General features: G+C 34.5%; 1 protein-coding gene across 2 annotated transcripts in view; it reads right to left on the bottom strand.

The window, feature by feature from the left end:
* Window positions 1-24,650: 24,650 nt before the first annotated feature.
* Window positions 24,651-25,402, bottom strand: part of KLHL1 (kelch like family member 1) — a 213,272-nt gene continuing 212,520 nt past the window's right edge. For both annotated transcript variants that reach the window (XM_086741625.1, XM_086741633.1), the window contains one exon: window positions 24,651-25,050. In XM_086741625.1, the coding sequence (XP_086597751.1) occupies window positions 24,991-25,050 (60 nt within the window). In that variant the 3' untranslated portion in view covers window positions 24,651-24,990. The remainder of the gene's footprint in view (window positions 25,051-25,402) is intronic.

Below are 25,402 nucleotides of genomic sequence, written 5' to 3'. Positions count from 1 at the left end.
ACCCCTGAGGGACGCCACTCGTGACCGGTCTCCACATGGACACTGAGCCGTTGACCACCACTCTCTGAGTGCGGCCATCCAGCCAACTCCTTATCCACCGAGTGGTCCGTCCATCAAACCCATGCCTCTGTAGTTTAGAAAGAAGGATGTCATGTGGGACAGTGTCAAAAGCTTCCTGGGCGTCCAAGGAAACCTGATGTCCTGCTATAGATATTTTAGCATGCTTGGGGAAAAGGTGTTTCCTAGGGCAGTCAGAGAAGAAATGGAAAGATTTTTGCATGGAACAAAGACTTTGCCCATTGTGCGCAGATTGAGACATTGGTGAGGCGGTAGAAAGCAGACAGCGGGGCTTTGGAGAATAGATCACAAACAGAAGACAATTTCAGCAGAACCAAGTGGGACTGTGTAAAGTTAGCTTCCATTGAGAAACGCACTGAGAGACTAACCCTAACACCAAAGCTAGTCTGGAAACAGACTTCTACTCTGGAAGATATGAATCTGGGCTTCTGGAAAGGTTCAGAAGAAATATGGTTATTAAGCCTAGAAATACTTGGCTTACTTGTAGATTGGTCAACCATCTAAATGGACCCTATCATGGATTTCTGCAACTCATATCTATGTAGCAGGAAATAAAAGCTAAAAAGTTATCCTTGATTGTAGTCAGAAGACGTCACCCAGGATAAAAAGTAAAAATCTACGACATGCTGTAAGGTCAGGTGAGATGACTAAATTCTGCTGAGCAGTGGAAAAGTCTGGATAACCTTTTATGAACTTACAATGTATTTTCCTTGGAACAGAGATAACTGTCTGTTCAGACACTCCATGTGTCATTACACTGCTAAAGAAAAGGAGCACCCAGAATAAAAGTTCGTGAGGAAGTATTGTCAAACATAGTAGTAAAATCGTCTACAGGATTATTAATCCATCCCAGAAGTCATATGTTCTTGTCAAAGGACAATTACAATGTTTAATCCTCCTTTTGTCTCCTCAGTGAATGTCACTATTGGGGAAATGTATGTCCAGCAATGTCAAAGTCACCACAGTAGTCTATGCAGGGAACATTTATCTTTTCTTTTCAGATGTTCAGTGAACTGCAGCAGCATTAAATCCACATTTTTATGTAGGGCTATACTCAGCATGATCAGGAACTCACAGGGACTCTATTCAATTTTTACTCCTTATTAAATGAGAATACACTTCTCTACAGAGATGAAGGAGCTGAAGGACAAAGGTAAAATTAAGAAAATTTATGTGGCAGCAAATGAAGGGAGATGAGGACAGAGCTACAGGGATCTCTTCCACTGCAGTTGCACTGGTTTCGCTATTTTTGACTTTGAAAAGTTGATCTATTTGTGAGCTATTCTCCTATGTAGTCCAGTTGTTTCTGAGCACTTACCTAAGCATAATAAATATAGAAGGGAGAGGGAAATCCATAAAATAAACAACATCGTAACTGAAGATCAAGTATTCTTGTTGAGAACTATATTACTTTAGCAGTTGCCTTGCTTACTATAGTACAACTTTTGAATGGCATGTAGACACTATTCAGTGTCATTATCACAATTTTATTTTCTCTGAGTCCCTCAGAGTTACAGTATTCCTATCAGACATTGCCAAGTTTTTAATTTTTTTTTTTTGTGTACTGTTCCTGAGTTCATTAATCTTTAGATATTATGTGATATAGATACCACATCTTATCTTAGGCCCTCAGAGAAGAAACAAATGCAAAAAAAAAAAAAACAAAAACCAAAGCCTCAAAAATATTTATAGCTTTTATTCACCTTCCTAATTATGCGTTCAGAGGGTCTAGAATTTGCACAGCTGTTGCCAAATTAATCAAAGTATTGTATGTTCTGTGTAGGTGAATCCAGAAGATTGAATGCAGCATTATGTGTTCCAACCACATCCAGGCTGCATCAAAAGAAGCATGGCCAGTAGGTCAGGGAGGTGATTCCGCTCTCATGAGACTCCACCTGCAGTACTGCATCCAGCTTTGGAGCCCCAAACATAAGAAGGATGTGGACCTGTTGGAGTGAGTGCAGAGGAGGGCCACAAAGATGATCAGAGGGCTGGAGCACTTCTCTTATGAAGACAGGCTGAGAGAGTTGGGGCTGTTCAGTCTGGAGCAGAGAAGGCTCCAAGGAGACCTTACAGCAGCCTTCCAGTACCTAAAGGTGGTATGGAGAAACCCTTTAGCAGGAGCTGTTGTGATAGCACAAGGAGTAATGGTTTTAAAATAGAGGGAGTCAGATTCAGACTTGATATAACGAAATAAATTCTTTACTATGAGCGTGGTGAAACACTGGAATCCAGAGAGGTGGTGGATGTCCATCCCTGGAAACATCGAAGGTCAGGTAGGATGAGGCTCTTAGCAACCTGATCTAGTTGAAGATGGCCCTGCTCCTTGCAGGGGGGGTTGGACTAGATGACCTTTAAAGGTCCCTTCGAGTGCAAACTATTCTATGATTCTATGATTACTAAGCAGTTATTAAGTATCTACTGAATAAGGTATTTTAGTTATATTATATATCCTTGTTAGCAGGCTTCCAAGACACTTCAAATTAATACAGAACTAATGTGAATGTATTTTTTTCATAGTAGATGCTAGTCTGTCAGTTTTTCTATCAACCAAAAGGCTAAGAAGAAAAATAAAAAAATCCATCTTTATATGAAACCTAGTATCATAGAGTTGAAATCAGTGATTTTCTCAGATAAGCAGGAGTTGGTGTTCGTGGGTGGTCTCAGAATATCTTCCAAATAATTATGTTCAGTTTCTGTGAATAAAGACAAGGAAATTGAAGATTTACTTTAAAAAATTCTTATGACATAAGCATTGGCTGTTACTTGACAGAATTTATGTAAGAAATTCATGTAAGAGTTAGACACAGTGCATCCATCTTTAGATACTTACAATTTTCTGTGATAGGTCTTATAAGGATGCTTATTAGGAGTAATGATAAATTAATCAGGACAGTTTTGTAGCCCTACTCATCATGGAGTGTATCTTAGCACACGGGATCCCTCAAAGTTGACATAAGCAGTCATGTGAGAATACCTTGAAACTACATCCGCAGCGATTCAAGTTTCAGCCACCAACTTGGAATGAGTATCATCCATGTTCTTGCTTACATATGTGTATAAAGAGTAGTTGTATACAAAACTAACACACATCTGTAAAAGTTGCATTTAAATATTTTGTAAATCTATATAATAAAATTGGGACTCATCTCACCAAAAATTTAATTAGGAAAAAATATTTATGAAATCTGAAATATTTGGCATAGATCTGAAGTATAGGCAAATATAAGTATGTTTTTTCTTCTGTACTCTTGCATCTACCTTAGAAACAAATATTTCTACAATCTACATTTGAATTTTGCAAACAAATTTTTTTTTTTACTAATTTTTTTTAAATGACATTTTGCTATTATGCTGAGTTGCAGGGATATTAGCAAACACCAAATAATTCCAGATCAGTGTCTGAATTAACACAAGTTTTGACCTTTTAGCCTTTTCAGAGAGTGTTCATCTGACGAATACTTCAAGGTCCTACTGAAGGTATAGCAAAGAGAGGCTCCTGTTTTACGTTGCACAAGTTTTTCAGAGTTCTGGTCTTGTGAGGCTCCATAGTATTACAGCAGCGGGGAGAACACCTGAGACTGTTACAGGAGCAGTACAGAAGTTATATGTCTGCTTTTCAGTCAGCTTCACGTAACAACTTTCTCATCTTTCTACTACGGATGAGTAGCCATGCTTTAAATTTTCCCCTGCTTGTTGTCTTCTTAATCCTCTAAATGAAAACTTAATCAGTGGTAACGACAGTCTAAACTGAAACTCCAAAGAGGACCAAAGATTTTATAAGGAAAACTTTTAGTTTCCAAACAGTGTCTCCTTTCTTGAGTAAAATAATAATATCCTGACTCTTCAGAAGCTACGTGGGTCTCACACCTTTGCATCTTCTAGGTTTTCACTTGCAAATCCTAAACATAGTAATTTCTTTCCTCTTTCCCCAATGGGATTAATTTTTGTTCCTTGCATGACTGTCTCTGTCAATGTAGAGTTTCTCCATTAATGACTCTGACTTTTTCTGTCTCTCCTACAACAAGAACAAAGAACTGTTTTGATCCCTTCTCTAACAAAAGGATACAAGGCAATGTCCCTGTTATGGAAATGTAATAATACTACATTCTAGTTTATTTTTAAGGTATATGTCTATATATATGTCCATATGTATATACTCCATTTTTATGTAATAAACTCTGTTGCTATGGTATTGCTTGGAAGAGGGAGTAACATCAGATAGAGCAACAGTGGGTATTGCTCATAGAAACGTGTTTACAAATAATTGCACGGAAATTTCTAGTTGTTGTTATCTTACTGTATGAAGATTTCTGGAGATTAATTTTATGACTGTCAGTTTTCATTAGTGTAAATGACTCTGAAATCAGAAGCTACTCTGAGTCAAGAGATTCGCTATCAAATTTAACGGAGTTAATTATTAAAGATAGCCACTATATTGTTTTTAAATTTGAGCCTTAATTTAAAAGTTGACATTTCATCTCACTTAAGTTTAGTTGTCTACAGGAAAACTGTGTGTGTCTGAGCTATTTAATTAAGCTCCCTTTATGAGCAGTAGAAGAAGAAAAAATTCTAATATTATTCCTCTTTCCCTAATTATCTAAATTAATTCACTTAATGCAACAAACCACCCTCAGATAGCCTTCAGATATGACTAGATACTGTCAGATAGTCTTATTGCTTCTTCCTTTTCAGCCTAAAATAGTAGTTTCTTTTGAGGAATATCGTTTCCCTTCATGCCTTAACATTAATGAATTAAAATATGGCTGAAGAGAGTTAAAGTGAAACACTAGAGAAAGGAACAGGAAAAGAGGGGAGAGTCATTGTGAAATATGGACCGTCAGGGGAGAGTACAAGTAGCGGGAATTTGGACACAGGAACTTTACTTTTAGTGGTAAAGAGGGACTAAAGGAATGGAATAATGAAGACCTAAGGGAGGGAAGGACAGAAATAATAAATATGAGACTGAGAAGGATTGTGAAAAGGAGTGATCTACTGAGGATTGTATAGGGAGTAGAAAGAGAGTCATTTAATAAAATAATTTCAGCTAATTTCTTTGCATTTCTTTTTCTTGTTTTGCTTCAATAGGACTCTCATAATAGAATTTTAAAATGGCAAACACACATAGCAATGTAACATTTCATTTACATCTTAAAATGCTTAATTTATTATATGAATTCCTTTTCCCTTTTTTTTTCATTTAAAAGAAACAGAAATTCATGGCCAATATGTCTAAAACATCTAAAAAAAAAAGAATTTGTTTGTTAAATAGAAAACTATTTAAAATAATATCACTTCCTGATAGTCCACTGTATCTCCTACAATATTTTCTTTACTGTCTCTACTCAATACAATGTTTTAGGAAGCCTCAGAAAGTCTTAAGAAAAAAAGCTATGCAGAAAGAATGTTGTTTTTCTGACATCTGCTATAGTTTCCACAAAAGTATCTAGTAACTGGTCTAATGCCAAGACTTCTGTTGATCAAAAATATGAGCCATTTGACCCTTTCTCTACGGTGGAAGTGCCAGACATACCCTTATCTGATAGCTTACTATTCATTTTAGGAAACCAGTCTTGAAATTTTGAAAATACAAGCCGATCTTTATGGTCTTACGAGTTTTTATGTAAGCTTATTTATTGAAATTATTCTGATCAAACTTATCATACCAGCTTGTATTCACGTAGAGGATAAGTAGTAAGCTTGTCTTACTCAAATTATATTTTTATTTTGTTGGTTGAGTCAACTGACTGAAATTTAATGAAATTTCCATATATATAAAATTTTTTTTCCATATATATATATATAAAAATATATTTATTTCATGCATCAGAAGCCTTGTCAACTTTCATTATTAACTTTGATAGCAAGGTTATCATAACTATTGTCTTGTATTAGGGTTTAAAAGCCTTCAGTCACTTATCTTACATTGTTGGCATGTTTTAATAATTTCTGCTTAAATGAAATGCAATGCTTTCTGCTTTTTCATTCAATGGTTTATGAAACCATTGCGACCATTGCAGCATTCTGTCCCTTGAAGTTATTGCTAGCATTAAAGTTGAATTGGTACACAGGTTTTACCACAAAATAGAAGTGTAAAAGATTACATAATTGAAGTGCAAAAAATTACATAATTGAAATTATATAAGATTTGCAAATGCATTTCATACCAATTTGGAGCAAGCAGTATCTTCTCAGGGCTACTGGAGAATTTCACATAATTGCAAAGAAGCACTAAAATGGACATAAATACACTGTTATATGACTTCACAATTTACATCATACTGAGTACATCTCAAGAAATGAATATACAAATCATCTTTTAATCTAATTTCTGTTCACATTTCATGGGTATCTCATAGGTCATATGAAGGATCATCCACTAGTTTTGGCATTCATCAGCCCTTTGTGGCAGAATGAGGAAAAAATATTTTTATGAATGACTTTGCAATGACCTAATAACATATTATTAGTGAGAAATAGCTATGTAAGTATAACCACTTTGAACTCAAAGTCAACATCCTCGAAAGGAAAAAAAAAATAATCTGCTGAAAAAAAAACCCCAAACCAAACATAAAGGAAAAAAAAAAAAAAGAATGAAGCTTGATAAAAGGAAATACAATGGAGCAACCAAAAGGATAAAATACTGGCAAGTGAAAAATATTATTAGAGACACTACACTGACATCTCAATTGACATGTTTATCGTTCACCAAAACCAATTCAAAAAATCTGAACTGGTGAAACAAAAGAATAATGCGTGTGTGTGAAGCAAAATAAATCTTCAATTGGTAGAAGATACAATGGAAGAAAGAAAATAGAAGAGATAATTCAATCTAAAGTCCTAATGAAAGTGATCAAAAGAAATTTTGAGCAAGTACTTGCTAAAAATTTAAACTATTAATAGAAACAAATTCAAACATCTCAGAATCAAGAACAATGAAAAAAGTGCCATAAATAATTTACCGGGTGCACAGATGATCATGGTATGAAATAACGTACAAGAAGTGTGGAAAAAAACCCAAACTTTAGAAAATAGAACTACTTCAGTGTTTTACATGTGTTATGGAAGAGTTCTGGAAATTTGCCACATTGAATTCCTCCTTTACTGGGAGGGAACTGTCATTAAAAACAAGTGGCATCAGAATAGACTAAGTGCTAATCAATAGAATAAAATACACAGATTTTCAGAAGCAAGTGGTATTCACTCAAGACTGTTAAAGGAAGCCAGATACAAAATAGTTGAAATATTAAGTGTGAGTTAAAATGACCTTGGGGAATGTTGTGTGGAAAATAAAACATGAGTTAATAAAAACATTTGGGGTGATATGAGTATCTGCACATCATTAGGTCTGAGTTTTACTTAATTGTGGTTGTTAAAAATTGTGCTAAAGAATATAATTATTAGATTAACAAAAAAATGAGGAACAGTGAACATGTTTTTTTTTTTAAAGGCAATCACACCAGACAAATAAATTAAAAATCTTTGAAAGATTTATTTAATAAATTGTACCTAGATTTCCAAAACCCTTTAAGATGATCTTGTAAGACTTATTAAAGAAATGAATATATCATGGGATAAAATACAAGATCCTGGCAGGGATAAACAGAAAATGGGTGAATGATGATATTTGCAACTGATAAAAAAAAAATAAAATTATTCTGGCCAGTAAAACCAAATCCTAACTGTTTAGACTGCTAATAAATTGTTAAAATTCCAGATAAAATTAAAGGTCAATACATAAAATGCATGTGCAGAAAATGGCCTTAATTACACAAAACCAACAAAAGTTTCCAAATTAGCTATTCTTAGGGAGGAGATATTGTACTGTTTGTGAATAACTCTGTACTAGCATCATCATAATGTGCAGCTATAGGCAAGAGGTAAACATGTTACAGCTTCCTACTAAAATAAACAAGAAAATAGTAATCATTCTGATGCTACTTTCAACCTCCAGGACAAACTTAAATTTTGAATACTAAGGACAGTTCAGGAATTATGATATCTAACATGATGTAGCAAAACTACATTTTACTACTTAGAAAAAGTAGTAAAATGCTGACTAAGATAACTGAAGTTACAGAATAGCTACTGTATAGTGCGAAGAAATTTTGTCTCCTTAGCTAGGAAAAAGATACAAAAGATGAAAGATTGAGAATTATGTAAAATAATGAGTGCTGTGAAATGAAAAGAGATTGAGAGGACAAGGAAAGATCTTTCATTCTTCCTTTATTACAACACAGGAATTCTTTCTTTACGACAACACAAGAATTTATGTTGCCCACTGAAGTTATAGAGCAGTGGCAGAAATTAAGTAGGAGTAGGTGACAATATAACCCTATACATTTTTTTTTTCTGAAGTTACTGCTAGTGGTCACTAGTCAAAGATAAAATTTGAGGGTAAATGGACCTTTCAGAACTGGTGCAGCCATTTCTATGTTTTACAGACGGCTTTTATTGTTCTCTTTTTGAAACATTCAAAATCATTCAAGGTCTGTGATGGTGTGTTTCCAACTAGTTTCCATCATGTGACATATATTTTTCTTTCTGAAACAACAGGAAGCTCTTCATTTCATTCTCCCTTATACACTGGAGCCTTTGTAAAGGAAATTTTATTGTTATTGTACTTACCAGTAATACAGATGTATCAGCAGCAGATGCCCTCTGATGTTTGTTGTAAAATGTTTTATTCAACACAGGCCTGTGTTATTTAGTAAAAATCCAGTCACATTCCTACCTTCATACTGAGCGATTCTGATATATTTTAGTGATCACTATTGTGTTTACGTTATACTACCATGGGATTCTTCAAACCCTTCAAAAGTAGTTTAAGGGAGCCTGAACTTTGACTGTTTGTAATTTATCCCGCAAATGTATTTGGGTGCAATGGCAGCAGGCATCAGATTAAGGCATCTGGCAGGCTCTAGAGTACTCCTTTGCCTATGGCCAGACAGCCTCTCTCTCATGCCTGTCTATTTGCTGAATGTTCTTGACTTGCAATATAGTAACAACAACAAAAAAAAAAACCTACAAAAATTGAGAAGCAGCCCACATTAATTTTCTGCTCTTTAATGCTCTGAATTAGAAGAATTGAGTATGTTTTAAAACCAATACCAATAACACCTGCATGAGTGAGGAATATAGGTAATTAGGCTATATAGAACACAGCACAAAAAAAAAAATAACCCCTACGGCCATTTAGCCCTCTAATTCACTGAGGGTCACATACTGCCATTATAGATGAGAGACATTGTAGCTTTTGATAAAAAGAAACTAATAACTTCCATTTCTGTAACTTTTTTTTTTTCACCTGCTACCCAGATTTTATAGTTCAAACAACCTTTCTTTGCTTCAGACAATTACCAGTTTCCTGGTCCTAGTAATGTAGGCTAGAAAATGCATGAAAACTTACTCAGCACAAAATATATTTTTACCTTCATCTAGTTTGGATAAAGTCAAGGAAATTTATTTCCTTTACTTCAAAGCTAGCACCTTTTTTTTTTTTTTTTTTCAGAAACCTACCCACACTTTTCTTTCCCTAAGCCTTTAAAATTCTTGGAAATTTATTTACAGTTGTAACAGGACTACTTGCTGAGAAGCTGCCATTTTTACCCTGTGCTCATCCATTTATGAAATTGTCAGGCTGCTTAACACCATACCAACCTTAAATTTCACATCCACAGTGAAAGACACAGATTTTTTTTTTTTAATGTCAATTGCTAAGAATAGATTTATATAATATGTATTGTGTATATATGAACTTCCTCTGATTGCAGGTCTGTGGGATTGTGTTAGAATGCCTTAGATCTTCTACTAATAAATCTCCTTCAAGTAAAATATTTGAGTTTAGGTTCATCACTTTGCTTTAAGTAATTTTCAGAGAAGGTACAGCAAGAACATACCTGTCCAGATAGGTGTAAACATAAGCTCATGCACCTGCAACTGCTCCGGAACAGGAATCTAAGCTACAAATGCAGTGCACAAAACCAGTCAGCATGTAGGTGAGAATGACCTAAATTAGCTGAGATGAAATGCTGAAATAGGAAGGTCCAGGACTTCATTTCACTGATGGCTATTTTGCCTCTTATCTTTTTAATGTTAAAGGATCATAAACTACAAAATGTAATCTATAAAACATCTTATGCAGAGCCAAAAGCCAGAAATTTTTTACGATGAATGCCCAGATTAATAGATTAGAAAGTCATTTTTCTTCTTACACTTGTGCTTATGCTCTCTTTCTCTGGCCCAATGAATCTTTCATTCTTTGCTGTCTAATGATACATTTGCAGTGATGTGGAGATTGTGTTCCACAAAATTCCTTAATCACGGATTGGGCATCAACTGCAAGGTTGATGGGTATAGCAAATGTGAAAGTTAAACATGAAGTTACAGAGAGTACAACATAATGAATTCACAAAGTAACACATTCTTCAGTCCTTAGGCCAAAGGGAATTGTAGATCAAAATATCAATGTGATTTGTTTCTGCTTTTTTTTTCAAGCAGAATTAATACGTTGCTGTGAAAAGAAAAAAACAACAGAGAATTTTGTGGAAATTACTAGGAAAGCTGCTGTTATATTAATTTAAGAATCTTGATTTAATTTTACAATTTGTAAAGAATTATATCAGCTTTAGGTACTTCCCATTCTCATGATTTTTTTTTAAAGTTGCAAAGTGCTAAGAATCCTCTCAGGACAATTGAGTGCCTTACCAAAATGTAGTAAGAAATGGGCTTAGTGGTACCAGGAGTAAGGAGAACTGAGATAGGAATAATGTATGTTTTATATGCTTTGGAATTTATGAATCAATTTTTCAGTTAGCTTTTAAGTATTATTTTTAGAAAATAGTTTGTATCTTTAGTCTTCGCCTACATAAACATCTTATTTTAGCTTCTGTCTACAGTTTATTCTTAACTACCTTAAACATATTTTTTTCTCTGCCCAATATGATCCTGTAAATAATTATTTAATCTTTGCTATTCATAAATTTTTCCTAAATTCGCTTTGCAGTCAGTGGTCATAGTCTGTGTCCTTAATTCCACTGTGCTCAAAAATGACCCCATGGAACAGTAGATGCAGAATCTTCCTGTCTATCCACTTGCAACTGATCCAGCATGAAATAATACTTAATTAAACATGAATGATCAGACAGAAATACACAGATACAGTCATAACTATTTTTTCTTTACATATATAAAATCTTTTTTTGTCAGGGAAATTACACAATGTGTTGTGCAGTATGGCTCCTTGACCTCTTGACAGTATGACAAAAAAAAAAAAAGACTTTATGATGGTATAATTAGCAATTCTTTTCCTTTTTTTTTAATGTAATGACTACTAATAATTCATTTCCATGAAAAATAAATATAATTCTCCAATGCTTATAATAGGACAAAAGGAAAGGCTTTTAAAGGATAGATAGCTGTAGTATACCCATTTCTAGTGTAAGCAGGACTTCTTGATGAAGTATATGTACACAAACAAGAGGAAGTTGAAAGAAAAGTACTGAGAGGAACAAGAAAACTGTGAGCGCCAGGTAAATGTGGCAAGAAGGAAACATTTCAACCCACCATGAAAAGAAGCAGTGAGAAAAATCAGGTTCTCGGAGGCTAGGTAGAATGCAACAATAAGAAGAAAATTGGAGAAAGGAGGGAAATAGAAACCAGTATAACTTATTAGAAGGAAGAAAATTATCATCGGAATGGGACAGAAAACTAGAAGTAAGAGTAGGATGAAACATGGATAAACAAAAGGAGGAAAGATGCATAAAAGACTAAGTATTAAGATAGCATAAATGTATTTTCTTTCCAGGTCTTACATTTCCATGTGAGGATTCAAAACTGAATCTTGAACCACAAAGTATTAAATAATTTCATATCTCCCTTTAATAAATAAAACCTCTCCTCCTAGAACAACATGATTTGTTTGTTTGTTTGTTTCTAAGACCCTTGGTGCATGATCATACCTGATCTAGTTGGAGATGTCCCTGTTTCTTGCAGGGGGATTGGACTAGATGACCTCTAAAAGTCCCTTCTAACCCAAAGTGTTCCGTGATCTGTAATAGAGTGATGAGGGCTCAAAACCTATAATATTACTTTTGTAAAGTTATGTTAGCATGCCAGACAGATTTGACCTACCTGTAGTTTTTTGGCAGATCTAAAATTACATGAATTAACAGGATGTAGAATGCCTTTTGAAAGCCTTCTTTTCATTACTTTGAATTATAAACAATTACCCATTGTTTGACTGTATATTACTCAAGAGAAATCTTGAGACCAGGAGGAAAGCTATTTCTATGGCAAAGGTTCATTGTATCAAAAGTTAAACTCAGCTGAACACAATGAGAATTTCTTGCTTAAATATTTTATAACATCTTTTATAAAAAAAAAAAAGAATTTTGACACTTCAGCCCTCATCTAAGTTAGATTAAGATAAATGTTAGAGAAGTATGTTCTCAGCAAAGTTTCTGCTTTTACACTGTCCACCTTAGAAAGATCGATTCCAGTTATTCAAAATTTGTGCTTATCAATGCAGTCATGTCTAAAGTATTTGTCTCTCCAAGGAGTATGAAATCACTTAATGCAAATTCTAGCAAATGCATTCTTCATGCTTCTGGAGTCTCTATTCAAATTTGACTTTGGCAGAACTTTTAATCTATCTGTCATGCAACCCTCTCATATCTTCATCAATATATTTTAGCATATCTTCTCACAAGTCTTATGTATGTTAAATATATAGTATGATCCATGTTTCACAGGGGAGGGGATTTTTTAAGAACAGAGAATGTATGATTCTTATACATAACTCTTATACATAACTCCTGTGGAAAAATAGATTGAATCTTGGTCAATCTGAACTACCCACCCATCTGAGCTGTCCACTCATACAGCAAAGAGTGCAGGTGGATCTGAAGTCAGAATAGATCTGGAATGTACAGATGGACCCAAGAAATACAAAGTACTCCTACATTCTGTAACACAGATTTGTTTTATGTCCCAGGCTAACATTTTAGACACTAAACCATTCCAACTGTGTGTGATTCAAGCCAGCTATTTTGCCTGAACATGTATATTATTTTGCCACTGAGAATTTACTTTCTTATTGATCATCATATTAAACAGCATCCAGGCTCACTTGCTGTTTATGTTTCTTAATGGAATTAAATCTTGAACCATAAAGCTATGCATGTAGACTTTTTTTTTCTTTTTGAGGGAGAGGAGTTCTTTCATTACATTTCCTTGAAAGGAGGTAAAAAAAAGTTGAAAGTCTGAATTGTTGATGACGTAATGTGTCATTCCATTATAGTCCTGATAGTTTGACTAAGGGAAAGGATATATGACTTAAATATTAATGTTTATTAGAGTCTTAAGATTCTTGCCCTTTGAATTTACATAAAAGAAACTGAGTATAGGCAAGTTTAAAACACACAAGCTAAAAGTCTAATTGTGTTAACATATCCACTTAAAAGAATCACCTCCGCAACACATAAAAGCAGGCATGTTTATTTTTGCACAGTGACATTTTCAGGTTTCAAATTCCTTAAAAACAAGTCGTGTCAAACAAAGCCAGGTTACAAATTTAACATTGTGCTCTATGTCTTCACTTGCATTCTATACACACATGTCCAAGATATAAGGGAATGACTGTAAAAGCATAGCATTCAGGAAACTGCTCTGCAAATATTGCAAAACTTAGGACAGCTTAATTGAACGTATTTACAACCATATTTGTACATTTTCATAATGTATTTGTTCTTTTACATTCCAAACAATTGTACACTTATTTGCTCTGTTGTTCCTTACCATACTAAATATACTCATACCTCAACATCCCAAGATACTTCTTAAATACTAGTTTTGTTTTCAACTACAATTTCAAAACGTCTAACTGGATCAGTTTGATGTAAAAGTTGTGTAATACATCTGCAAACAGTTGTACTCTCATATGACAGCACGAGAAAGTTCATATTTATGACATACTGCTAACCACACCAATCCTACTTCAACTATGTCTCACTTTCAGGGAAGACTCAGCCCTCAGTTTCCAGTCTTTTACACAGAACAAGCAGCCCTAACACGACAGAAGCTCTTTTGGTATGCAAGGTGAAGGCAAAAGTTTTTCAGTTAAAGAATAAGTCAGCCATTACCATAAATCCCCTGACATAGTATGTTGATTTGGACATTCTAGAAAAATTAATACTCATTTGGGTTTTTTGGTTTTGATTCTTTTTTTTTTTTTTTCAGTTTATGAAGTCCTCCATTCTGTGCATAACAGTTACTTCTGTATCATTTTAGTTACAACTCTTACTCTGTCTAATTCTAATTTTACAATTGATTATAAACTATGACAATATAAATTAGTGAACATAGACTGCAATTAAAAAGGACATAGATCTTATCTGCTTATTTTTTGGAGAGGTTTTTTGGTTGTTTGTTTTTGTGATTCCTTTTTAGGAGGGACAAAGGGAAAGATAGCAGTCAAGTAAGCAAAGTTCATTGAAGATCTCATCATTTTTTTTAAATTATTCTAATGTCCACTAAATATAATCAAAGATACTTTAGTTTCATGCCATAGAAAATATATTTTTAAAAGATTATGTGTTGTGTCATCTTATTTCAGCAGAATACTGCCATGTATTTTTTCTGCAAGGTTCCACACACACATAAACATTTGTTACATAAACATTTTAAATAAAATATAGCCATAATTTTGAAAAAAAAAAAAGGAATTAAAAAAATAGGCACTCCAATTAAAAGAGCAAAGAAAATGGTCTGTGATTTTTAAGAAGTACTAAACATTCACAATTTATAATGAAATGAACAGTCAATCCATTTGTTGTTCAGAACTGCACAAAGATCATGAATTCGCATAAAGACACCAAAGAAATTTACCTTCAATGGCTGCACTATGGATCCGTTATTTCAAAAGTTGCCTTTAATCACAAAAAAAAAATAATCTTAAATTATGCCTATATACAAAGAGTTGATAAAGTACATGTAGTATGGTATAAACTATTCACAAGGTAAATGATAACATGGGTAAATCTATAAAAAAAAAAGTCATGCAGATTTACAATTTCAGATAAAGCACATTATTTGGTATTTTCCTGTACTTCATTGTTGGGATTTCTACTAACTTAGGTGCCTAAATCTACATTAGTCACATTGGCACCTCTGTAAATCAAAGAAGAAAACAATGCATCTCAAGCATATGATTTATTTGTATGCCCATATTTGGATAGGATGCGCTTGTTTTTTTCCAGTTTTTTTGTTCCTACACAAGGGCCTGGAATAACTAATATATATTGATTACAGCATTCTAACGAATGTAATATTTTAAAATAATCCTATTTTATCTTCTAAAGGCTTCTAAAGTTTAATTATTCATACATGTTTTGCAGCTTATGCTATTAAATTGCTCCCTTATCCCCTAAATCTAGCTGGATATCTAAATCTTAGGTAACCAGGAGCTGCAGCTACAATTTTCTGAAGACTTTTTCTCCTTCTAGGTTAATGAAGAGATACATTTTACTTCTTTTGCATGTCATTTGGCAGCTCAAAATTATCCCCTCTCTGAAGATCATAACAGTGTTTGCTTGGGAAATTGTTTTTGTTCAGTACATAGTTGAGTCTTACAGTTATGTTCTAAATGAAACTCCTGTCATAGTTATTTGAAATAAATGCTTCTGTGGCCAATTCCTTCTAGACATTTATCAGATTTTAGAGAGTCATCTCACCTAACTTAAATATTTATCTTAAGAAACGTAGGTGTCCACAATGTGAATGTCTACATCTGAACTAGTCATTTTAGGTATCTTTTACAGTCAATGGAGAGACATACACTTCAAGTTTGATTAATTTCACGTTTAGAATTAGGTGAATCATGTCCTAGAAATACTGATTTTGCTACTCTAGCTATAAAAAAAATCTTAGAATGCATAATTCTGATGTGGACATTTACACATATATTTATATTTGAGAACACTTTATATTAATGAAATAAAGAACTGGTTATTTATTCATTCAGCCTGCTGTTGCAAGTCTTCTTTCTCTTTTCCTTTCATACAGGACAAATTACCTTTTCCAATACATTGATATTCTGGAAACTATATAGATTTAGAAACAAGAAAAAAAAAAACTAAACCCCAATACACTCAAAATACACTCCATTTCCACACTATGCCTACATGTGTGATTTTCCACTATGTGACTGAAATATGCCATCCAAATCTTAACAGAATTGCACTTGGAAACATTTTACCATTAAACAGAAAAACAGAACCAAGAACTCTACATTAGGCAACAGCAACTACTGTTGTTTTTTTTTTGTTTGGTAATTTTTTTTTTATAATTCTGCTGAATAAGGGTGATTTATTAATTACTTTCTTACAAAACAAATTGCTGAATAAAGTGATGCACAAAAGCTAATTTTCATGACAAAGACAATCTCTTTAAGTCAGCATTTCCCACACTTAACAATATCATGCCAGTATTAATGAGTAGTAATTGACTGTATTCTCACACCTATGTTCACTATACATGTAACTCATGGGGCAATAAAGGTTAATATTTTCAAGCTTAAGCATCTGAAGTTGTCCTGGTTTTGTTTAGTGGGGGGCGGAGGAGGGGGCTAAGGTGGTAGCTTCTGTAGGAGACTGCTAGAAATTGCTCCCCTTTGTTTAGTGGACTCAGCCAGGCCTAGGACGGACCTGCTGCTGGCCAAGGTCCAGCCAATTGGTAGCAGAATGTTCCGTGATAATGCCTCTGCGATAACGTATTTAAGAAGGGGAAAACAGGAAAAAAAAAAAAGAGAGAAGAGAAGATGTGAAGAAGCTGCGCGGGGGCAGAGAGGGGGAGGCACAGGCCTCATGGGCCTTGCAGGCCTCACCCTCTGGCCTCCTGCTGAGAAGCCAACTGGGCCCAACTTGGCCTGGCCCAGCTCAGCTGCAAGAAGTGGAGAGGAGATAAGAAGTGAATGAGATGTAAAAAGGATCCTGAGAGGTGTCTGCCAGCCTGTTGTGAGGAACAGCTGCAGATGCCAAGGTCAGTGAAGAATGAGGAATGCAGCTCCTGGCCAAAATTCCTCTGCAGCCTGTGGTGATGACCATGGTGGAGCAGGTTGTCCCCCTGCAGCCCATGGAGGTCCATGGAGGGGCAGAGATCCACCTGCAGCCCGTGGAGGACCCCATGCTGGAGCAGGTGGAGGCCTGAAGGAGGCTGTGGCCCATGGAGGGCCCGCTGGGACAGCTATTCTGGAGGGACTGCACCCCGTGGAAGAAATGACCCACGCCGGAGCAGTTTCATGAAGGGCTGTGGCCCGTGGGAGGGACCCCACACTGGAGCAGAGGAGGAATGTGAGGAGGTCTTCCCCCGACGATGATACAGCGGTGTAAAACAACACGTGATGAACTGACCGCGACCCACATTCCCTCTTCCCCCCTGTGCTGCTCGTCTTGGGGAGAAGGTAGTAGAGATAATGTTAAGCTGGGAAGAGGGAGGGGTGGGGGGAGGTTATCTTGTTCCCTGTCTCATTCTTCTGCTAGTTTTAGAAATAAATGAGTATTTTTCCCCAAGTCGAGTCTGTTTTGCCCGTAACGGTAACTTTCTCCCTGTCCTTATCTCAAACCTCGAGCTGTTTTCCTTATATCATCTCCCACTATTCTCTCAGATGATGGGGGAGCGAGAGAGAGAGAGACTGCGTAGTCTATTCCCGATCTACGACAGAAGTAAAACATTTCTTAAATTCAGTCTTTCTTATCACACATGAGGGTTCCAAGTTGTCACCTTCAAGTATCTAATAACACTGTATGCGTGTGTGTGTGTGTGTGTACACACACACACACACGCACGCACGCATCTGGAATACTTTGGAGCTTCCCACTTGAATTTTTGCTGTCACTCCAAAGCCTAATCTGTGCCATACCTACCAGCCCAACGTGGATGTCTTAGATAACTTTGGACATTGTCCTGGTTTTGGCTGGGATAGAGTTAATTTTCTGCCTAGTAGCTAGTATAATGCTGTGTTTTTGATTTAGTATAAGAATAATGTTGGTAACTCACTGATGTTTTAGTTGTTGCAAAGTAGTGCTTACACTAAGTCAAGGACTTTTCAGCTTCTCATGTCTTGCCAGTGAGAAGGCTGGAGATGTACAAGAAGCCAGGAGGGGGCACACCCAGCACAGTTGACCCAAACTTGCCAAAGGGATATTCCATATCATGTGATGTCGTGCTCAGCATATAAACTCAGGAGCCAGCAATCATTGCTTGGGAATTGGCTAGGTGTTGGTTGGTGGGTGGTGAGCAGTTGCATCACTTGTTTTTCTTGGGTTTTGTTTTTCTCTCTCTCTTTGTTTTCTTTTTCTTTTTTTTTCCTTAATAAAAACAACAATTATTATTGTTGTTGTTGTTGTTTATTTTAATAATTAAACTGTTCTTAACTCACGAGTTTTCATACTTTTACCCTTTCTATTCTCTCCTTATTCCCACTGGGAAGGGAGAGGGTGAGCAAGCAACTTTGTGGCACTTAGTTGCCAGCTGCAGTTAAACCATAACAAGCATCTCAGATGATATTAGACACTTATGGGGGGGTGTGTAACTAAACTAAGTGCTCATCTACTTAAGTATCTCACCTTTGGAACACTATTTCTTCCTGGAGGCCTTCTAGGACAGTTGTCTCCAGTGACATTTGCTGGGGGCAGCCTCTACACTAGAAATAGTTCACTAAGAATACCAGACTTTACACATAACCTAGCCATCTAAGTGAAGAAAACTAAATATGATGCTGGTTCACAGACCTAATTCTGAAGAGTACTAGATAGCTGCAGGAGTAGATTTTTTTTTTCTTCATCTATCTATCTATTTATTTTTTTATTTATTACACAGCATGTAATCATGGAAAATCTGGGAAAATATGGGGTGACAGAAGTGTAAGTTGCTTATACCTCAACTTTGACTGCTTTTCAAATGTGTGACTATTTGGTAGCTCTGTTGATCCCCAAGGGGGAAGTTATGGATAGCCAGTGATTACAGGCTGTATTGTTCCCTATCACTACATTTTTTACCTTTGCTAGTAATTTTCTCTATGGATTAATTTCCAACAGTTGCAGTCCTGCATGTGGAAATCAAAGTTTTGCTGATTTAAGGATTTTTGAGCAGCGTCTCTGCCCCTAAGTGTCCCTAATCCCCATGTACTATGAAGCAGAACTATAATGAGGGAATTTGCAATGAAGTGTAAGGTTATGCCAATTTGAGCAGCTTTACACTGGATTTAGAATAAGGCTGAAGAATAATTATTTTACCGAATATTTTATACATTCTCATTTAAGTTAGAAGAGCATGGATAATCTATTTTTAAACAGAAATATTTCTGAATTTACTTTTACACATCGAGACTCTCTTCTGAGTTGGCACTGTAACCGTATGACCTAGTATATGTACATCTGCTTGGTACATTAGATGCAAAAATGTCCATGGACCTGATATTTTCAGAATTTAAACTATGTAACTAATTACTGGCTTCTAAGATATAGTTAAGCTACTATTTTTCAATATTGAGATTTTAGGTTTTACTTTGGGATAAATAATAATTTTTCTTCTTTTATGTACAAAGTCAAGTCCCTATTTTACAACAAGGAACATAAGAAATGACTGCTTTCAAACAGTATTTAAATTCATGAGCTAATAGATTGGTTGTAAAGGTATTTTCCTAAAATAAAATTGCTTTTGTTGTGAATGAAATACAGTGCTTTGGGGAATATCTTCTTGCAAGTCACAAAAAATTGTTTCCCCTAATTTTTATTTTTTTTTTTTTTTTACATTTTAGACATACTGTTATTCTACTCTATTATCCTTCACACACTATTTTGTATTCTGATATTTTGATAAATATTATACTGATTACACTGCATGCTATATTTGTTAGGAAACCTAACTCTGAAACAGAGTTCTACCAAATTCGGAACCATGCTCTGTGAGCAATCTGGGATCCTGATTTCTGATTTGTGTGTACCACACAGAAGCTTCAAATGTGACTTGTAAATATTGCATTAGATATTTTATTCACTCAACTGGAGAAGTCCTTTGGATTAGAAAAAAATCTGGAACATAAATAGAAACTGGAGGTGGGGAAAGGAGAAAAGTGAGAAGGCAGTATTGTACAAAAAGCCAATGTGGAGTGGGATTGTGAGTATACAAAACCAAACACAGGGGTATGTATGGGAGATGCTAATGGCAAAAAAAAAAAAAAAGTGTGTCATGTCCTGTTCCACACTGTGAATGTGACATAGGTAAATAGTTTTAAACTTGGGTTTGTACCATCAAATTCCATATATGCACATAGTCAAACGTCAACATTTCCCAAAATATTACAGAATTATTAATGTAATTTGTTAAGATTATTTGATAAAACTTATGAGAGCTTTTTTTAAGGCTTTCTAGAAATGCCTACTGTATTTATTCCTAATGATATAACTAATGTAAAGTCGTAGGTAACAGCATAGATTCTGCCCAGTTCATTGTGAACACAGGAATAAGGAAAGACTTGAGAGTGTGAATTCTGTTGGGGAAAACCTGTATTTCATTCATAATCACAATGCACAGTGTTTCTGGTGTTTGCTCATGGACATCAAGGTCTGTACCATTAAAACTTTCATAACTTCAAACTGATTTGTGAGTTATTTTTATTGAAGTAATTGAAAAGTTTTTATGTCATTGACAAATATATTCAAGGGAATTTATTTGGGCCTTCTAAACATATAAAGCAATCTGAATAACATATAGAGCTTTCTAGATACATTTTAACATGAGTACTTTTTTTTTAAGTAATGGTCAATTAGTGGCAGTTTTCTGTAGAAGAGAAAGATACTCAAGGAAATGTCAGAATGGTTCCCTTATGTCAACTAAGGCTAGCTTAAAATAGTAACATTATGCAACAGGCAACTCCCTGAAAGTATCCTTAAATTGCCTTAATAATTTTATCAGTTTTGTATGATAAACAGTCTGTCCTATATGCAAAAGAATTTTTTTAAAAATTACTTTTTCTTTGAAACAATATGAGTATTTTGATTACAAGAACACATATACAAATATGTATTGAACAATCATAATTAAAAACCAAAGTAACAACATTCTTACCTTCAGATCTTTTTATTACCCTTTTTTGTGGCTTTGATTTCACTACACAAATTTTCAATAAACTTGGACCATAAAAAATGTCAATAATAAAGTGCTTTACAAAATAATGATGATTAAACAACATTTTTTTTTCCTGCGTAAATCTTCACTAATGTTTCTAGCATCCTTCATTTTCAATAACGAAAGAACTATAAATGTAAAAAAAAGATAACTTAAAGGAAAGATCCAAAACTGCAAGGCAATCAACTGTTCCATAAACAATAGAGGATCACAAGATTAATTTCCTTTTGCTTTTTGTGCTTTTTCCTTCTTTTTTTTTTTTTTTTTTTTTTTTTTTTTGGAGCTGCAAATGTTTTATCCTCACTAAAGAAATAATCAATAAATGGAAAAATAGAAAAGAAAATTCTGCACCACAATTTGCGGTCAATGATCCTTAATGCCCCAATGGTTTTGAAAAGGGTTGGGTAGAGAAACAGAAGAAAGAGGATAGACTTGATTTCTTTATATCCATCCAAGCTTTTGAATATAAATTGTCAGGCACAAGAATTATAACTTTCTGCCAATATTGTTTTCTCTGTCTTCATATAAAAATCTACGTAGACTCACCAATTTACAAAACACTTTTCTAGCATTCATGTCCTTGATCTTCCTCCTATCTCAAAACCGGTAGCATCAAGAAAGAAATTAGTAAAATCTCTAATAAACAATAAAAACAAAAGAAAGGGATTTTTTTGACACATAGAAAAGAGAAATGCAAGGCTTCTCAGTAGTCCCAGAGGATCTTAATTTTAATTATCCCAGAGGACTTTAATTTTAATTACTTTTCCTTATGTTTGATTAACACAAAAGATGTTCATATATAAGAATTAGTAAAAACAGGAAAAAAAAAATGGGTATCACTCTCATGTATAAACACAGCCTAATGTGAAACAAAGAGTTTCTAGTAAAACTGGTTGACATTCAGTGAAGAAAAACATGCAACAATGAATAAAACAGAATTGGAAATGCTAAGATTTCAGAAAATACTTAGAATATTAAACTACAAAATTTACAAGCAGCATTTTGAGTAATTTAATTATTGATTTCAGTAATATTAATATTTTTGAAATTAATATTTTTCCACTGTGATTTTCATACTGTGAAATCAAAGGGATTATTTGAGAAATAATGTACCATGCTAGATTAACAATGATGATATAATCTGTCTTTTGAAAAGATAGCTGCTTTTTCTGTAAATGTAATATTGTTTAGCACAACTCAGTCTATCAGAAGCTGTTTTAACTCTTATACATAAAAAAGGGATCTTAGTGGATCATAGAAATCAAGATTAAACCATATACCATATTGCTTTAAATCCACTTCCTTTGAAATCAAAGGTAATGCTATTACTGTTTTTAATAAAAGGAGAGTAAACACAATGATTACAAAAACCTTAAAATGAAATAAAAAAAAAAATTATCTCTAAATTCTCTTTAGAGGAAACTCCAGAATATATTAATGTAGATGTATAAAAAGAATCTGAAAGACAAATTTTGCTCTTACTGTGGATAGATTTTACATAATACAAATAAAACAAATTAATAATTTTATTATTTCAGTATAAGAGAAGAGGAGTAGTCTGAAAAATTTCACATGAGAATAATGTTTCTTTTTGGATAAATAAAGGCAAATTGAAAATGTGTAAAAGAAAATTGAGAATAAAAATAAAAATTATCAAGGCACAGAAAACAGATCTGCCATGGATTGCAAATAATAGAAGTAATCCTTTTTTTTGAAGGTCAGTTCTATTGTGTATGAATACAGTGTAATCAAAAGGAAGTTCTGGGAATAGAATTAAAATTAAATTTCTACATTCATTAGGCATCTATGCAGAAGAACTGAATGCTAATGTCTATATTTAATTGCAATTATAATTCTAGAATCTTCTTGGTTTGGTCTCAGAAGTTTATGCGTCTATGAAGCAAAATTTGTAGAGACATAACATCTTTTATTCAACAAGGTATTTTAGTTGTGGAAAGATGGTCACGTTTGTCTGTGGAAGAAAGACTAATTGCAACTCAAAAGCCAATTGATAGTTGAAAACTAATTTTGAAGATTTTGCAGATGATTTATAATTAGTTCAGAGAAGCATATAAAAATATTTAAACCAGTATACTTAGGCTTCAGAACTGAAGTTCAGTTTGTGTCAGGAAACAAAGATCTTCATGCATGCTGATGCAGTTAGAAGGAAAGACACATCTTCAAATCAAATGTCCCAAGTAGGGGGCTGTATGCATTTTTTCATCTCAAGTGGTTTCAAAAGCTTCCTCTAGAAAAACTCTTTTAACTACAACCAGAATTCCTTCCCAAAATTGCTAGTGACAGAGGACTCTGAGGTTTCTGCCTTTGGACCCTGAAATGTTTCTTAAAGGATCAGCAAGGCTTTAAAGAAGAGGTACACTTGCTAGTCCTGTTCCCAGAGTCTGTGCCTCCCTGAATAGTAGAATTTCATATTCCATTAGTGGCCTTAGGATTCTAACAGATTCAGCTGAGCAGATGGAAAGTATCAATGTCAAATCTACTGCCAAGGCAAAAGCTCAAAGTATCATTACTGCCAGAAATGATCAATCCTAAAGGGAAGCACAGATGACACTAGTATATTTACCATATGAACTTTATTAGATCAAATGGTTTAATTAATATTCGTTATTCCACTTGCATTTATTCTGAATTCCCTACTTGCAGTTATTCATAAGTGGAAATTCATACATTGGCGACTTTAATCAAGCAAAGTTGTGTGTGTACGAGCATCAGAAAGAAATAAAATGTAGTATTTTCCTCCCTCTTGAAAGGTTAGAAGAGGCTCTATAGACTGTTCTGGTCATGATTCATCTGTTGTGTGATGCAGTGAAGGAAGAGTACCAATTTTCCAGCTTTTCATGAGCCTCCAACATGCGGAAGATGCATTAAACAATGAGTTCAGAGTCCACATGCTTAAATTGAATATAAGATTAATAAAGAATTAGGAAACTGTTCTTTTGACTCCTATGTTTGCAACAAAGCCCCAGTGCAGCCAAAGAACTGCTTTGTATGTAATTAGATTAAACACACAGGCTTCCCTTTCAGTAGACTCACTTATAAGATGCATTATACGCTGGCATGGAGGTACAATCTGAAGTTATACTAAAAGCCATCTTGGAGATTTACTTTTAGTTTTGTTTTTCTTCCTACCGTAGAGCTCAGTCATTATGAGAGAAACTTGAATAGTCAGACTTTTCTACCTCTTCCCTTCAGTAAGAACCAAGCTGCCTGATTAAATGAGAAGGCCATAACCCATTTAAAGACAAGACCTGAACATAAAAATTTTATATTACTATCTATTTTTCACCTAAAAAAACCCCACAGTTTAAAAGTGATTAAATGTAGTTTAATGTTTCTGCAGTTAAAACTCTTGCGGCCATGAAAACTGTTCTCATATTCTCTCCTGCTCCTTGTATAGAGCTGTCCCTTGGTTATCCAGTTCTCCAGAACACGTTCATGAGAATAGTACCTGAACTTACTACTCCATGTACACATATTTACGCCTACAACAGCCTGATTTTTCTTCTTGTTTACTGACTGCAAACAGTTTTTATGATTTTATAGGGCATAAATACTTAATGTTTCTCACTTCCAAACTTCTTCAAGTTTGTGATCAACAGAGTATTCACTGTGTAAATTGCCATTCTCAGGAAGTTATCATTCTCCTTGTCTGATAGAAAAATAATAATTTCACAGTCAGTAAAATCCTAAGCAGTGCTGACAAAGTCATGGTTGTTTGATGACTACAACACAGGCACCAGCTCTTCCAATATTTAGGGAAGCCATCTGCAGAAAAAAAAAAAAAAAAAGATACAAGTTCAGTGAACAGGAACAAGCCATGCAAAAGATTTTCAAAGTGCTGTGTTAATATTCTGAAATGGTCAAAACTAATGGGAGTATAAACAGTTAAAAATAAATATAACCCACAAAATCCTACTACTATAGTTTTAAAGTTACTTACTCACATCTGACATCTTTCACTTGAATGTGTGAGAACAGAAAAAAAAAAAAAAAGAAGTTATTTTAGAACTGTCATCAATGTAGTGAACTGTTGACATGAAAGGGGTTTCTATAATGTGTAAACTGTAGCCGATGCTTCCACTTTAGTCCCTCTGGTGAGATCAAGTCTACCAACACC

The sequence above is a fragment of the Chlamydotis macqueenii genome, chromosome 1, assembly GCF_036417535.1.
Source record: "Chlamydotis macqueenii isolate bChlMac1 chromosome 1, bChlMac1.mat, whole genome shotgun sequence".
Lineage (NCBI taxonomy): Eukaryota > Metazoa > Chordata > Aves > Otidiformes > Otididae > Chlamydotis > Chlamydotis macqueenii.
This window is presented reverse-complemented; position numbering and strand designations above follow the sequence as displayed.